This window comes from Ambystoma mexicanum, chromosome 14 (genome assembly GCF_040938575.1).
Source record: "Ambystoma mexicanum isolate Mex_15411 chromosome 14, UKY_AmexF1_1, whole genome shotgun sequence".
NCBI lineage: Eukaryota > Metazoa > Chordata > Amphibia > Caudata > Ambystomatidae > Ambystoma > Ambystoma mexicanum.
This window is the reverse complement of record NC_090940.1, coordinates 84,857,664-84,873,407: the sequence shown is the minus strand read 5'-3', so window position 1 is coordinate 84,873,407 and position 15,744 is coordinate 84,857,664. Positions and strand designations below refer to the sequence as shown.

Here is a 15,744-nt window from a genome sequence, read left to right as displayed (position 1 = left end):
AATGTTCTTTTTGCCTCCCCATTTGTTGGCTTAGTAATGTTAAGCGTTTTTGGTACCTCCTTTGTTTTCAGTTTTGGTAACTCTTGTGTTGTCACATGTACTGAATGCAGTGCACACCTAGTGGGCACAGGGGGGCTAGTCTTGGTGCTGCCAGCTCACTGTTTTATCCTTCCAAGAAGCGGATTACAGATCGTAGTTGGCCATTGATGTTGGTTGGGGGCAATGCTAGAGCCTACCTGGTGAGGAGAGCAGATGTTAATTAGTCCATGGCGGCAAAGGAGGTGCAGAGGCAAGGTCCCCCAAACCTCAGGCAGCTGACTGTATCCTGTCTCTCATTAACACAGAGGGCGCAGAAAGAGGAGCTGGAGACCATACAGAAGCATTACGAGTCATCTAAAGCCGAGGACCTGAAGCTGCTGGACAAGCCTGAGCAGTAAGGATTCAATGTGTGTGCATTGCTGGGGTCGGTGCTAGTGTAGAGGTGGAGGGTAGACGGTGGCCTGCAAGTCCAACTTGCCTGCCTGCTCTGACACTGCATGCATCTGCCCAGTGCTAGGTCCCCCAGCCGGCCGCTTTCTCTTGCTCCCACCAGTCTGCCCCATGCTCATGGTGTTCCACCGCCTTTTCCCGTCCATTGCACACATGTTCTTCCCATGTCTCTGCATGCCTCTTATTTTAGTTTTTTTTTTTTTTTTTTAAAGAATTTGCGTAACAGTTTTAAGAGCAGACCAAGTTGAAGGTATTTGAGCACCATACAAAGAACACTAAAACATTCAGAGCAGAAAATTGGGCAAGGAAGTACACCATGTCACATCGGAATGACAATATGGCCCTTGACCCATCAGAAAAATCATGCAAAGGGTGGCATAACGTTCACGCCAGAGACAGGCTACTGTGTGTATTTGTTTTAATGCAAATAGTCTATTGGAAGCTTGAGCATGTAAACTGTGATAACTAGCACAAGGACACCATTATTGATACTAGCAAAAGACATGCATACTTGTAATTGATCAATGATCAGATTGGTTAAAACTGTGAAAATGCAAGCGGCAAGATGGAGGTCCGGGGGGGGGGGGCTAGCAATTACTACACTTAACTGCCCTAAAACTGTGCTTTGCTGTAGGACCCTGAAGTTCGCGGCTGCCCATACGCCTGCATTCCAAAGTAAGGGTTGTACAAGATCCTGATTTGGATTTCTGAAGGCAAGCGTCCCCACACAGCACGATCCTCCCCGCAATGAGAGACAATGAAGGACTCTCCCAAGATGGGAATAAGGCCAAGACAGAGTGCGGGTGAGCGTAAATGGGAGTTTATCAATCAGAATAGGGCATGCAAAGGACTCTGCAAACTCCGAGAGCGCTCTGTCTGACAATAGCAAAGACAGGCGTATATATTTACAAAAAACGTCATAAGAACCTACATACTATAGGGGGCACAAGTTCAAGGGGATTGGGTGGCGACGACTAACTATAGGTGCTGTTGTGATGTGGTTGGCTTCGGCTGGAAGACGTCACTGGTCAGCCTCGTGGGTTGGGCTGGGCCTGGCAGGGTGGCGGAGTTCATCCGGCTGGTGTTGTCGTGCCATCGCGGCCAATGTCAGAGATGAATGTCCTTTCCTGACTTATTTGCCCTAGGCCATGCACACCGCAGTCATTCACTCGTTTCAGTATTATCTTCTTTAGTAAATCTTCCAATAGGTTATACTACAGGTTAATGCAACACAGGAGGAATGTACCTTGTATGGGGTCTGGAGGTAATACGTCAGGACATGGGTACCAGTGTCCTGTTGACCTGGGCCATAGGTCGAGGGGCTAAGCTTCAGGGCCTGGGATGGGTGGTACATGTCTTACTGCCTTGTTAGAAGTTGTAATGTATGTTTCGCTGTGTGTTGTCAAAGTGTTGGGTGTCCTGATTGCACAGGGCCATAAGTCTAGGATGGTCCGGTGGGTTGCGAGGTTTACGAGGGGGTGCGTGTGTTCAGGCAGAGGTTTACTGCTGCGCTGTAAATAATGCAGGTGGCGGGTGGCGGCCTTGGGTGCTACAGAGGGGGTTACAAGTCTTTGAAGCGGCTCCAGTCTGGTTGGGGGAGGTAAAGCAGCGCGGCGCGGTCTCTGCTCTCATGCCTTGGCAGCCCTCGCGGGGTGGGAGGGGGAATGGCCTTGCGCGTATTTCACAAAGGTATCTCCCTCGTGTGTTGCCAATTTAGGTAAAGACATCACAAACATTTGAACACTCTATAATACTTAAAAACATTACAAAACATGTATTTAAACTTTGCTGGATGTGTCTTGATTATACCCAGTCTGAGTACCTTATTCATACATTATGTTTTAACACGTGCAGTATTTAGTTATGTGCATATATATTTGCAGTAAGTGAGGTAGAGTTAGGGTTGGTGGAGAACATAGAAAGTAACCCGCCACTTGTTCGTGACGGTGGTGGCGCATGTGGGGCCTAGACATGCACCTTCTCATGCATTCTTCACATGGGCCCTTTGTATGGTTTACATTCGTTTTCTTGTGTCCTCTAGCAGCATTAGTTCAGTTATGGCACGAGCCCATGGGGTGTACGTTTTCCAGTCATACACGTAACAAACAGATTCCTGGTGCGTGTCGTTATTATTAGTACCCAACTGCAATGGTATATGCTCACCATCGCTTATATCATGGGGGCATGATCTCTTGTAATTATACATCCTACAGGCTTTTGTAATATAAGGGGTTTTATGAGAGAAAAGCATCCTTTGCAAGTAGTCTCAGCATTAATATACAAAGATTGTCTGGCATATAATCGACCATTTTACTGTTCTTTTCATTTGCCTAGGCCTGCTGGCCGGGTCATGCTGGGAGCGATGATACACTGCGGGAGGTGAACTGTTACAATGTTAATGTATTATACTAGCTCATGTCCGTCTTGTTCGTGGGAACGTGCTCGCAGCGGATCTGCCAGGGTGCTGCGGCAACAAGGATGACTGAAACCCTCCAAGGGTGGGGGCCGCGCTACAGTGCGCTGAGCTCACACCATCTTTACTAGACAAAATGGTTTCTAGGCCTAGCTAAATTTTACTACGTGTGGGCAATTAATACGTGCGGGCAATGTCTCCAGTGGGTGAACCCTCCACCACCTGGGCCCGGGTGGCAGGAGGGGACGCCCAAAGGACCCATAGTCCTCACCTGGGGAGAAAGCGTAGGCTAGGGGGGTCTCTTGGACCAGTCCTCCCCTACATTTCCCCCCTTTCGTTACTAAAGTAACGAATTCTTTAAATCTTCTATTCTCCTACATTCTGCCTCGTCCATCACCGCCTCATCCCATGCGGGAGTCCCTTTGATGGGCATCCATGCTCTGCACACCCCCCTTAAACTCTCACCTCTCCGGGCATATTCATCTGGGGTACACGTTAGATATATGCACCCACCATCTCCTTCCAAATCTACCCAAACTTCCTCATACCATTCTAGTATACGGGGCTCTTTGATGGTGGTGTGCCACAACTTATCTACAATATCTTTATCGTGGTATATAGGCACCAGTTGGTATCTGGGCGAGTTATCTATCCCTGTTTGTACTTGTGCTTCTTGCATCGTTTTTATTGTACCGTGTGAGTTGCCCATTGTCACCATCATCATTGCACCATTTGGTACTGCGTTAGCACAAACTCGAAGACCCACCTGGCACAGGCAAAAAAGTAGGAGGAGGAACACAACAGCTGGTATTAAAAATTTCACAGTTGTTCCAAGCCATGAGGGAACCCAGGAGAAGAGGTTGTCGAACCATGTACTTGCTTCTGCTCCGCCTTCCATTTTCATTTTTTCTCCTAAGTTGTGGACTGCTTCGATCACATGGGACAGGGAGCCATTCTCTGCGTCTTCAGAAGGTACGAAAGTGCAGCAGGCACTTCCTATTTTTCGGCAAACGCCACCGTCCATCTCCGTCAACAGGTCCAGAACATACCTGTTTTGCATGGTCATTAGTCGTAAAGCTCTTAGTTCCACTTTTATTATGTTGAATCCTTCTTCAGTGTCGTTTGCCAGCTGAATTAGTTCCCAGCGTGTTATCTGGAGCCATTTTGCGTTTGCCCTTGCTTGGACACTTGAGACGAGTGAGGCAAAAAATGTTTCTGCTGAGCTGAATAGTCGATATTTGTCTGGGATCTGAGCCAATAGTTCTGATGATGCCTTTGGTATGTCGTTTGTTACGGGTCAGCACTTCTCCCTTGCTTCCAGGAGACAGGACATATATTTGTGTCTCTGCAGTTGGTTGAGCCACACTCTGCATACGTTCCTGTGTCCCATCGACGTGGCTTTCTGGTATCACCATTAGGGCTGAGTGTAGAGTGGCCATTGAGCAGCTGCCACTCCATGACTGGGGGAGGTGTAGATATGCCTGTTTGCCGCACACCCAGTACGTGTCCATCAGGGCCGCTGTCCCTTTCCTTAGGTCTGGGATGGTGAGGGTCCTGTTGCAGTTCTTGTTTGTTCCCATGGGGGCTCTCCCTTCTCCTTTAAAGCACAGTCTGTAGTCCATTTCGCTTTGTAGTTTGAACGGTTTTTCAATGGCAGTTACCCAGGTTAGTTTTGAAATGTGTTCTCTCCATACTGGTGTACATGTTTCCTCTATCCACTGCAATTTATCCGGCGCCACACCTCTTAGTGCTTCCGCTTTGCACAGTACTTCTTCATCCTTCTGCTTGTTGTCGGAAAAAAGTGTCCCTTTTATTACAAAAAATGGTTCTTTCAAACATACCACTCCTGTCGTTTTTGAGTAACACGTTTTCTCGTTCTGCAGCATTTGAAAAGTCACTTCGTGTGCCTGGAAGGTGTTCTTAATCCTGCACAGTGTAAGATGAAGGAGACATTGGGCATCCACAATAGGCAACTCTTTGGGTAACAACACTTTGGGTGTACCTGATGCATGGGGGATGAGGGAACAGACATAACAGCTCTCATTTGTTGTTTGTTTAGCTGTGGCACTCATGTCTGCATACCACTTATTTGTTTGATGGGGGTGTCGTGGGTCTTCCATCTCATCTAGACCTAGCCCATAGTACTCATCGTACTTCCTCCTCCCTGCTTCTCTCTTTCGTCTGTTGTTCTTGGTACTCATGTACTTCCCACCCCCCTGTGCAGTGGATAAACTAGACCCCCCTCTCTCATTCCCGCCCCCCTGGGCCCATTCATCATATAATATTTTGTGCATTGCTAGTAGCTTATCGTTTTCTTTCCTGACGTTATCTGGCAGATTGTTTTCTGGGGTGGGGGCAAGCTGGCTGGTGGGGGTGTTATACAACCATGATATGGCAGACGGGTTTCGGTCATTGAGACTGTGGGCATTGTAAGTGGATACCCCTGGTGGAGACACTGTATTGCTCTGCATTCCACCCTGTGGCTTTTCTCTTTGTGAGGGCACAACACTGGATGGTGTGGTATGATACCCCCACACAAGTTTAGTTCCGTCCCATATCAAAAAATCACCTTCCTTGGTATCGACCCCTGCAGTTGCATTGGGCCCGGTGGTACTGTTAATTGGTCCAGTAGTGGTGTTACTCCCTCCCCCCTCGTACATCTCGATAGAGATGAACGCTATAAACCAATATGTAACCAAGCCGAACATTATCATAAAAAACAATGTAATGCATATTGATAATCCACACTCATATGAATATCTACATCTCTCATATACTAATTCTCTCATTCTACTAATTCTATCCGTTGCAGGCTGCCCGTTAGATGCCATGGAAGCTCCTGTTTGAGATATAAAAGTGCATTAAGTGCATGCATGTAAACGTTTTGCTGGCACCATCCGTGCCAATACATTTGACGGGGAATGGAAGCGGGTGGGGATGTGGGGGAGGGGTATTCACAGACAAGGGTATATACAGGCTATAATATTATTATTTCATTAATTACATAACACTCAACAAGATAATACAAAAAGCAAATCCCACACACGCATTTTTGTAATATCCTTGTCAGTCTTTAATTCATCCAATTACAGCGCTGACATTATTCCATTCAAGTCCAGTGCTAAATCACACACTCACGCAAGTCAATATTCAGGCATCCTACTCATTTGCATCATTTGCTGTTGTCTGTGCCTCCTCATCTATCTCCTCGTGTACATTACTGTATGCTTTTCGTACGTCGGTCAAGTGTACCCAGTACCGCAAGCCCTTTACCTTCACTGCTGTGGGCGTGCACAATATTACTTCGTATGGGCCATTGAATCGTGGTGCATTCCACCGACGCACAAAACTTCTGACATAAATTGAGTCCCCTGGCATCAGCTGTAGCTGTTGCTCTGGTTCAGTGACAGGTCCTGTTATGTTTCCCTCTTCTCTAGTGAAGGGTGGGGAGAGTTGCTTTGATATTGCGCGCGCTGCCCTTGTTAATTTTTTTAGATAGTCTGTGAACTCGTCTCCCAATATCGCGGCGCTTCTGTGAGCATCTGAGTGTTCGCGCAGTGGAGAGTGTGCTGTGTTCATTCGTCTCCCAGTCACGATCTCGTGCAGGGACAAATGGTGGTCTTTGCTTGGCTGATTTCTGAGTTCAAATAGCGCTAGTGGTAGGCAGTAAATCCAATTTTTCTTCAATGAGAAGCATAGTTTTGATAACCTGCCCTTTAACAGGCCGTTCATCTTTTCCACTACGCCATTACTTTGGGGATGATAAATCGAACATAATTTGTGTTTTATACCCAGTAATGTGGTCACTTCCTTGAAGAGTTCATTCACAAAGTGAGAGCCGTTATCTGAGCGAATCACGTCGCAAATTCCCCAGCGCGGGAACACTTCCCTTACTAGGAACTTGGCGGTGCTTTTGGCATCAGGTCGCGCACAGGGTCCTGCTTCCACCCACCTTGAAAACGGGCACACAACCACGATCATGTACCGTGCGCCATTACACCTTTCCCCCATGTCTGCATAATCTATATGCAGTTCTCTGAAGGGGCCAATGGGTTTAGGAATTGTTCCCCGGAGTGTGCGTAATGTCATTCCTGAGTTGTATATTTGGCATGTTGTACATTCCATTGCCAATCGAGACACATGCTCCTGGAGACAGGGCACAAACCATTCTTCCTGTATTTCTGCTGCGATGTGCTGTTTAGTGTTGTGTGCGGGGAAGTGTAGCTGTTGAAATGCTACTTCTAATAACTGTAGTGGCATTACCACTTTCCCTGAGTTATTTTGCCGCCATAATAGGTCTGTTCCTGATTGGCTGCATCCCCGTTTCGTCCACGTTAGTTTTTCTTCTGCACTAGCTCCTTCCTGCAATTCTAGTATTTGTGATAGGGACATCATGTTGTACCCTTCTGGCAGTTCTTCGGTTGTTGTGTTCTTGATCATGAACTCACCTGTGTCGTATTTCTGAAAATAGGAAGCCTCCTTGGCGGCAGCGTCCGCTGCCGCGTTCCCTAAAGACACAACGTCTGTATTGGATGTATGGGCCTGGCACTTCACTATTGCTACAGCAGTAGGGTTTTGTAGGGCCTCTATTAATTCTTTTAACAATTCTGCATGCTGCACTGGTGTTCCGTCTGCCCTTCTGAATCCCCTACGGCCCCATCTTGCTAGACCTCCATGTACTGTTGTCGTCATGTAAGCTGAGTCTGTGTATATTGTTACTGCACATCCTTTTGCTGCATGTAGTGCTTCTATGAGCGCAATCAGTTCTGCTGCCTGTGCAGAGTAATGCGACGGGAGGCGGTACTGTACTAATGTTTCAAACTCACCTTCCTCTAATCTCACTACCGCCATGCCAACGTGTTTTTCTCCCGTGTCCATATCAATTGATGCAGATCCATCCACAAAGTACACTTCCCCCTCGCTGAGAGCGTTTTCACACACCACTCCTTCTCCTGTGTGGGTTGCGCAGTCGTGATTTTGCATATCCTCCAATGTGCACGCTTCTGTAATAAATGTGGCGGGGTTCACTGTTTTACATCTCACTATGTGGAGGTTGGCGCTGGACAATATGATCTCATATGCTGTTGCCCGCTGTGTGGTCAGCGTGCTTTTTGATCTTTCAAGTATTGCAAATAATGAGTGTTCCACAAACAATGTTACAGGGCATCCCATTACTATTGTGGCACTTTTCTCAATCGCGAATGCGGCTGCTGCGAGCGATTGTTCGCACGCGAAATGACCCTGCATCACGGCATCTAAAGTACCACTATAGTACGCCAGGGGCTTGTGTCCTAAGGAGGTTTTTTGTGTCAGTACCGCTGTCATAAGTGTTCCTTTGCAATGGGAAAATAGATAAAATTTGTGTCCATAATCAGGGTTTGCTAGTACTGGAGCGCTTGAGATTAGCTCTTTCAGTAATTGAAACGACATGCTCATTTCTTCTGACCATTTTATTTTTCCATTCTCCTGTTGTGCTTCTTTGAGTGCTTGTAGGAGGGGCCTGGTGTATGCTGCATAGTCTAGTATCCATGCTCGGCAGTAATTGCACATCCCCAAAAATTTCTGCATGTCCTTTACTGTTGCGGGCTCTCCTACTGACCTTATTGCCTCCACCCTGTCAGGAATTATTCTCTTTCCATCCTTTGATATGAGCTGTCCCAGGTATAGGACCTCAGTCAGGCAATACTGTAGCTTCTCCTTGTCTACCTTATATCCTTTGTTGGCAAGTAAAGTCAGGAGCGTTGTTGAATCTTTTCTACATGTTTCGTCTTGTGCACACACCAATAAATCATCTACGTACTGAATAATCGTACTCTCTACTGATAGGTTTCCCAAGTCTTCATGCAATATGCGGTTAAATATGCTCGGGCTCTCACAATATCCCTCTGGCAGTCTGCAGTGTTCATATCTTTTTCCCCCCAGTGTGAACGCTGTAAGATATCTACTCTCTTCCGCCAGGGGTATTGAGAAAAATGCGTTTTTCAAGTCCACTACTGTAAAATGTGATGCTGCTTTTGGGATACTGCATAGTATTGATGCAGGGTTCGGGACTAGAGGGAACTCTTTCTGTATTACATCATTGAGGGGGCGTAAGTCCTGTATCATCCTCCAAGACCCCCCTTTCGCTTTTTTGATTGGATAGATACATGTGTTACATGGTGAGTTTGAAGGCACTATTATCCCTTGTACTAGTAGTGCATTTATCGTTTCTTTTATCCCTTCTTCAGCCTCACGGGACAATGGATACTGTTTAACTCGGGGTAAGATAGCTCCTTGTTTTAGTTTTATTATCACAGGTTGTACTCCATGCAACAGCCCTACATCATGGGGGCCTGTTGTCCATAAATTGTTTGGTACTAACCTCATGTCGTCATCAAAAAATGACGGCGGTGTTCCTACCACTGCCATCAATTGGGCGGGGATCTCCCTGGCTTGGATCAAAATGTCGCAGGGCATCGCTATTTCCATTACTATCTCACCATCTGCTTCTGTGTCTAGAAAGAGATCCTCATCTGTTACCTCGCGTAGGGCGAGGTTGGCGTTTGTACATAGCACGGTGCGCCACTCACATCCTTCTCTGTCCATTCCAATCACAGCGATCCGTTTCGTTGATACCTGCACAGCGTGCAAATCCAACGATACCACTGATCCTGGTGCTGCATTTGGGCACACTATGGGGCGGAAGAGGAATTCTGCTGGAATCCTCCAATCCATGCTTTTTCGCTCTGGAACTATAAGGGCCAAAGTTTTTAGCCCTTCAATGAACATCTCTTCATTTTGTGGCAGCCCTCGTATTTCCTGTGTGGTTGTGTAGGCTTGCACTACCAGCATTGCACGCAAGGGGCATATCCCGGGTGTAGAACACACTATTCCTCCTTCGTTAAATGATATGGTCATGTTAAGTTTACTCATAAGGTCCCTCCCCAGCAAATTTATCGGGGATTGTTCATAATACAGTAAGGGGGCCTTTACAGTCTTGCCCCCTACGGTTACATCCAAAACTTCTGTGTAAGGAACTTCAATTACAGCCCCAGAGAACCCCTGCGTCTCTAACTTCCTGTTAGATAACGGGAACCGGCCCTCCCTGACACATGATTTCTCCGCTCCCGAATCAACCATGAATACAAATTGCCTGTCTCCTATCTGCGCCCCTACCAATGGTTCCTCTGCTGCACTGTGGGTGGTAGATAGAACTGGACACGCAAGTGTTCTCTGTGGGCTGTCCTATTCGGTGTGTCTCATCGCCCCCCCTTCATTGAATACGTTACCTGAGACCACTGACATGCCGTTGTAAGGTGCTGGTGCGGGGGCCCCGTTTGCTGTTGTCGCGAAAGGGTTGCCTGGTGTGTATTGCATACTGTCGTTGTTTTGCATGTTTTGTGGGTGGTTCTGTGTTCTATATTGGGGTCCCTGTTGCTGGCCGGCATTACCTTGGCTTGGGTTTCTTAATTGTTGTTGCCCCATTGGGAGGCCATATGGGCTTCCTGGGTGGGGATGGCCATATTCTACCTCTTGGAACCCGTTATTGGGTCTGCTTCTGCACTCTCTTGAATAGTGCCCCCATCGCCCGCAGTTCCAGCAACTTCCTTGTGCACCTCTAGGGCCCTGCCATCCATTTCCTCCCATTCCCCCATACCCCGTTCCGCCTCCTCTTCGGCCCCTGTACCCACCTCGTCCCCCTCGAGGGGTCCACTCTTGCCACTGCGGACCTCCACCTTGCTCTTGCTCATTCCACTGCCGCTGTCCTGCTCCCGCCCAATTAGCTGCCATCCTTCCTTGTATTGCTATCGGCCCCTCCTCCTCATCGTCTCCCTCCCTACTGTGTGGGAGTGCAGCTACTGCTGCTGCGACCTTCACCAATTTTGTCTGTACTAACTTTGCCTCGTCTGCCAACCTTTTCTGTGCCACCTCCTTCTCTCTCTCCTTTATTCTTTTACAATGGTGTATTATTATGCTTTGGATTTCTGGCCATCCCTTCGCTTCAACGCCTGCAATTTTGTCGAGCGCTTTCTGCACTTCCTTGGGGAGCCCTCTTTTTATAATGAAGTAAAATAAAGATGTCGATTGATACCAGGGCGTGCCCGTCTCCGCTCTCCACATCTCTTGAACCCGAAAAATGTAATCCATAGCCTCCTCCCCCTCATTCATGGTGCATTGCATCACCGACTGCAAGTCCGGCGTATCTGGGAATGTTTCGCGCAAGGCGTCCCACACCCTAGCCCGCACCGTGTTAAAGGAGGCCCCATCATGGCGGTCACAATCTAACGTAACTCCTGGGAAACCGGCTTTAACCCATACTCTTTCAGCCTGATCACCCACCGCTGATACGAGCAGACTTTTCACATCTCCTACAGCTAGGGGGACCCCAGCAGTATGTTTTTCAAAGGCGTATATCCACTTACTTGCCCCTCCTGATAACGGGGGCAATAGCTTTAATAAGTTAGCTTTGTCCATTTGTGCCCATGGGATATAGTTAGGTCTCCCTCCTCCTCTGTGTATCAATGGAAGCTGTAGCTTTCCTTTCTGTATAGCTCCCGGACCCGATTTGGATGCTGACGCTTCTAGTGATGCCATGTTTCCCACTCTGTTCCTTAGTCGTCCCGACCACTCGTCGTCCAGTGTTCTCACTGAACATGTGCCATCCCCTCCTTCGCTTCCCCCTCCCACAGCCATGCTCAACCTGTCATTTTCTTCTAACTCGTCCCCAATGTCGCATAGTAATTCCTCTCTATCCCCCATAGGCCTTTCATCATTGTCAGGATCTCCCTCACGTGTCTCCATTTCAATTATTCGGGTTGGTTCTTCCTCAATTCTGAACAGTATCTCACCTTTCTTCCACCCCTCTTCAGCTCTTCTTGTCTCACCTGGCGCTCTAGACGTGCGCCCTGATCTAGTCACATTAAGTGCTGTTTGTCCGCACATGTCTTTTATTCTTGAAAGCTCATCTTTTGCTATTGAGAGTCTTGATTGTAAATCATCTGTGAGTTTCTCTATGTCCCCCCTTTGTGTATTCGCCTGGCCTCGCTCCCTTGTACTTTCATATGGTGGGGGTGCTGTGGGCCGGTGGGGTGTAGTAGTTGTCGGGGGAGGTACATACGTTGGATCACTGTATCCTTCTGCAGGTACAGGTTTCTTTAATATCGGATATAAACTTATTACTTCTACTGGTGGCGCTACACTTGGCACTTCTTTGGTATCTTTATGTATCATCAGTGGATTGTCTGTAGTGGATGGGAGATCAGGATTTGGTGCTGGTGCTTGTTAGGCAGAAACCTGTGCAGTTCCCTTGGGGAACACTGCAAAAGATTTAAGACTACAGGTAGAGCAGTAAACCCCTTTGGTAGCAGTCTGTACCACCCAGATTTACCTGGTAGCTGTGGCTGAGCAGTCAGACTTCTCTCAAGAAGAGTTAGGCAGTATGTAAAGTATACACAATATGTACCAAAACACAATAGCACAAGCAAACACTGACCAGAGCTTGGTTTCAAAAGTATATAGTTATTTATTTAAAATACACATAAGTTAAAAACACTCTAGCAAAAATATAGTAAAAGCACTTCAACACAGTTATACTGAAAGTAAATTCAATCCTTTCTCCTATCTAGACAACTCTAGGTTAACACCACTTAATTAAAACAGAGGTGAGTGCTTAACGTTAGATGACACTCTAGTAGTTTCCAAGAAAGGGAGAGAAAAAGCAGAAATAGGTTAGACACACCACTCTAAGGTCCAGAACACTTGCAATAGGCTTAAAGAAGAATAAAGTCACAGGTGAGCAAAAGTCACTAGGCAGGGCCCACTCTTAGAGTAGCCGGAGCGAAAATGTGCCCAAGATCACACTGTTAGTTAGAGATTCAAAGTCTTGCAAAGAGTCAAAAAGAGTTTAGAGTGGCTCAGAAAGTTTAGCCAAAGTGTCCCAGGCACTCCCAGGTTCGAAAGCCGGGGACTAAATCTACCCCGTACAGTCGGTAGCAAGGGAAGCCAGGCGGAACACAGTACCTTAAGCGGAAAGGATCCTCCAGCGGGGGCAGTTGTTCCAGGCAGCGACAGCAAGGCTCGACGTCGGTCAGGGGAGAAGAATATCTCGCTGAAGAGCAGAAGAGAAAGGTCGTAGCACTGCCCGGGAAGAAACCAGCCGCGGAGTCCTCCGGTTAAAGGGTTGGTACCGACTTTCGCGGTATGGGGGTAAAGTGTGGTATTCCGGATGCCGGGGTGCTTGGCACAGGCAAGGCGGCCACGAGATACCTCAAAAGGACGGAAAGAAGGCGAAAACTGGTTGTCCCCACCAGTCAAGGGAAGGAGCCACTCCGTTAAGAGTTCTCCTCGGTCGTCGGGAAAAAGTGGTGAGACGGTTCAGCAGGGCTCCACCGGGTGGTGTCGTCGAAGCAGGTCGGCTCAGCTCTTCCCTCGTCGGATTCTTGGTCCTGTGGCGACTTCTGAAGTCCCAGTCCCCAAAGCCCTGCTTTTATGCAGCAAACCCCCATTCACCCAGCCTAGCTGTCACTCAAACATGCTAAGTGGTGAGCCGGGCGGCTCACCACTTGGGCCAATCAGGACGGAGTGCGACTTGAGTTACCAAGGTAACTCAGTCCAGGGTGCCTAAATCCCCCTCCACCCCTCCTAAGTACCCCAGACAGAGTGGCACCACTTTGGAGGGCTTCTGTGGAGAAGCCCGCCAAAAGTGGAACAAAGGGCTCCACTTTGGGTCAGAGTTACAGAGGCGAACACCAACGCCATTTTAGAATCAAGTTTTGGCAAAAAGTCCCAACCGGAGTTATAAAAATAAATATATAAACCGGCGGTATGTTTAAGGCTACCGTAAATAAATAATTAAATGTGTTAGCCTAAAACAATGGGAAATCCCATAGGGAAATATTCGCGGTCGAATATAAAAAGTAGTTTCCACTGCCACCAGCCAAAACTCGATCAGGGGGGACGGAGACGTGCCCCCTCGACTAACAGACCCTGGGGCAATCGAATTGCCCCAGCCAGTACGTCCACAATATGATGGTTTGTACTGGTTCTGTTCAGGATTCAAGACTAGCAAAGTCTTTGGTGACTTTACATGCCCTGGGAGACAGTAGTCAGTCCCAGGGTATGGAGTCTATGTTGGGGAGTCCCTAGGACACCCCTGGGTCACGGCACAGAGGGTGCTGTGTGACCCACATCACAAAAATACATGAGGCCCTATGGAGTAAAAGACCCCATAGCCCATTCAACACAAGGTTTAACCAAGAAAACACACTTCAACATGTCCAAGAGTGAGGGTAAAAGAGTCTCACTCTTGGCAGGAGAAAAAAATTAAACCCCAGAAATCCAGCAAAGCTGCTGGGGGACTCACTAGGTAGGGAAATTCAGCCTAAACAGAGAATTCTCCCTAACACTCGCCCCCCCCAGACTAAGGGACAGGAGGATTTAATCCACTCCTGGATGAACCTCATACCTCTAGTCGATGATATACATCCTAGAGAGTCCATCAGCATTTTGATGGTGACACCTTGACCTATGTTCAATGGAGAACTCAAAGGTTTTCTTTTGTAAGCTAACGGACCTACAGACCCTTTGAGGAACATCAGTCTTTTTGTTATAGGGGATCTGGTTGACCAGTCCCTCAGAAGTTGGTACAACTTCTGAACCTATGTTAGGCTTTTTCAAGGGGTCCTTATAAAGGATTCCCTTAGATCTAGAGGGGCCTCCAAGGTTCCTCACCACCTCTCTTGTGGGAGCAGGTTGGGTCTTAGGCCTCTTGGTTGGAGGGGTTGGGGTTAGGCAATGTACCTGCTTCCCCTTCCTCTTAGATCTACCTTTACCTATTTTAGGAGTTTCCCCCCTAATATTAGGATTGGAGTTGGGGTCTTCAGTAGAAGGTCCAACAGTCCGAAGGTTTTTGGCCTTAGACTTTTCTTTTCTGGTTTTCCACCAGCACTGAGAATTACCAGTTCTCTCAGGTCCAGATAGGGGCCTAGTTGGTCTATCCACCTCTTCCTCAGAAGCAGGGGGGGTCAGAGACTCGGAAACTAGGGGAACAAGGGTGGAGCTTGGTTGGGGCTCCCATGTTCCTAGCATACTATCCTGAAATGTGCCTGGGTTAGAGGTCAACTTACTAACACCAGGGCTTGTAGTGGGGTTCTCAGTAGAGGGTCCCACAGGCTTAGAAGGGTCCTTCAAGGTAGCCTGTCTAGCCAATTTGGTTAAGTTCTGCTTCTCCATACTGGGAGGCCTGGGGGTATGTGACACTACTCCTAGAGTTCTTAGGTCATTCCCCAACAGGACCTTCCCAGGTACCTCAGTCTGAACACTGACAGGGATCCTCACTGTCATGTTGTTACACTGAATGAGGGCTGGTAGAATAGGAACCATTTGGACAGGGCCTCCAGACATTTTAGTGGGACCTTTGGGTGCTTTGGCCACATCCTCAGGTTGAAAGAAGCTTTCATCCACTACTGTTCTGCTGGCCCCAGTGTCTCTCCTGGCAGGAGTATCCTGGCCATTGACAAGAACACTGTCCACATAATACACCTTAGAGTTAACAGGTAGGGAGTTATACACAACCCTATTCTGGGGACTAACCAGACCCATAGGCTCTAAGTTTACAGTTGCTTGAAGACCCAAGGGTTCTTCAGCAAAGAGTTCAAAGTGGGCACTAGCCATCTGTACTTCATCCTCAGGAGTGAAGGCTAAGGAGACTGTGCTGATCCCTGCAGGTTTACCCTTGCACTTGGGATCTCCTTTGATATGGTCAGTACCCTGACAGACATAGCATTGTCCAAATGCTCTCTGGAAGGGTGGCTTGTTCTGACCTCCTTCTGGCTTGTGGCCAGAAGGTACAGTAGCCTGACTAG

General features: G+C 47.8%; 1 protein-coding gene across 3 annotated transcripts in view; it reads left to right on the top strand.

Annotated features, from left to right (window-relative positions):
- The window catches only part of FMN1 (formin 1), a 1,014,107-nt gene that overhangs the window by 763,495 nt on the left and 234,868 nt on the right, over positions 1–15,744 (top strand). For all 3 annotated transcript variants that reach the window (XM_069638563.1, XM_069638562.1, XM_069638564.1), the window contains one exon: positions 345–433. In XM_069638563.1, the coding sequence (XP_069494664.1) occupies positions 345–433 (89 nt within the window). The remainder of the gene's footprint in view (positions 1–344; positions 434–15,744) is intronic.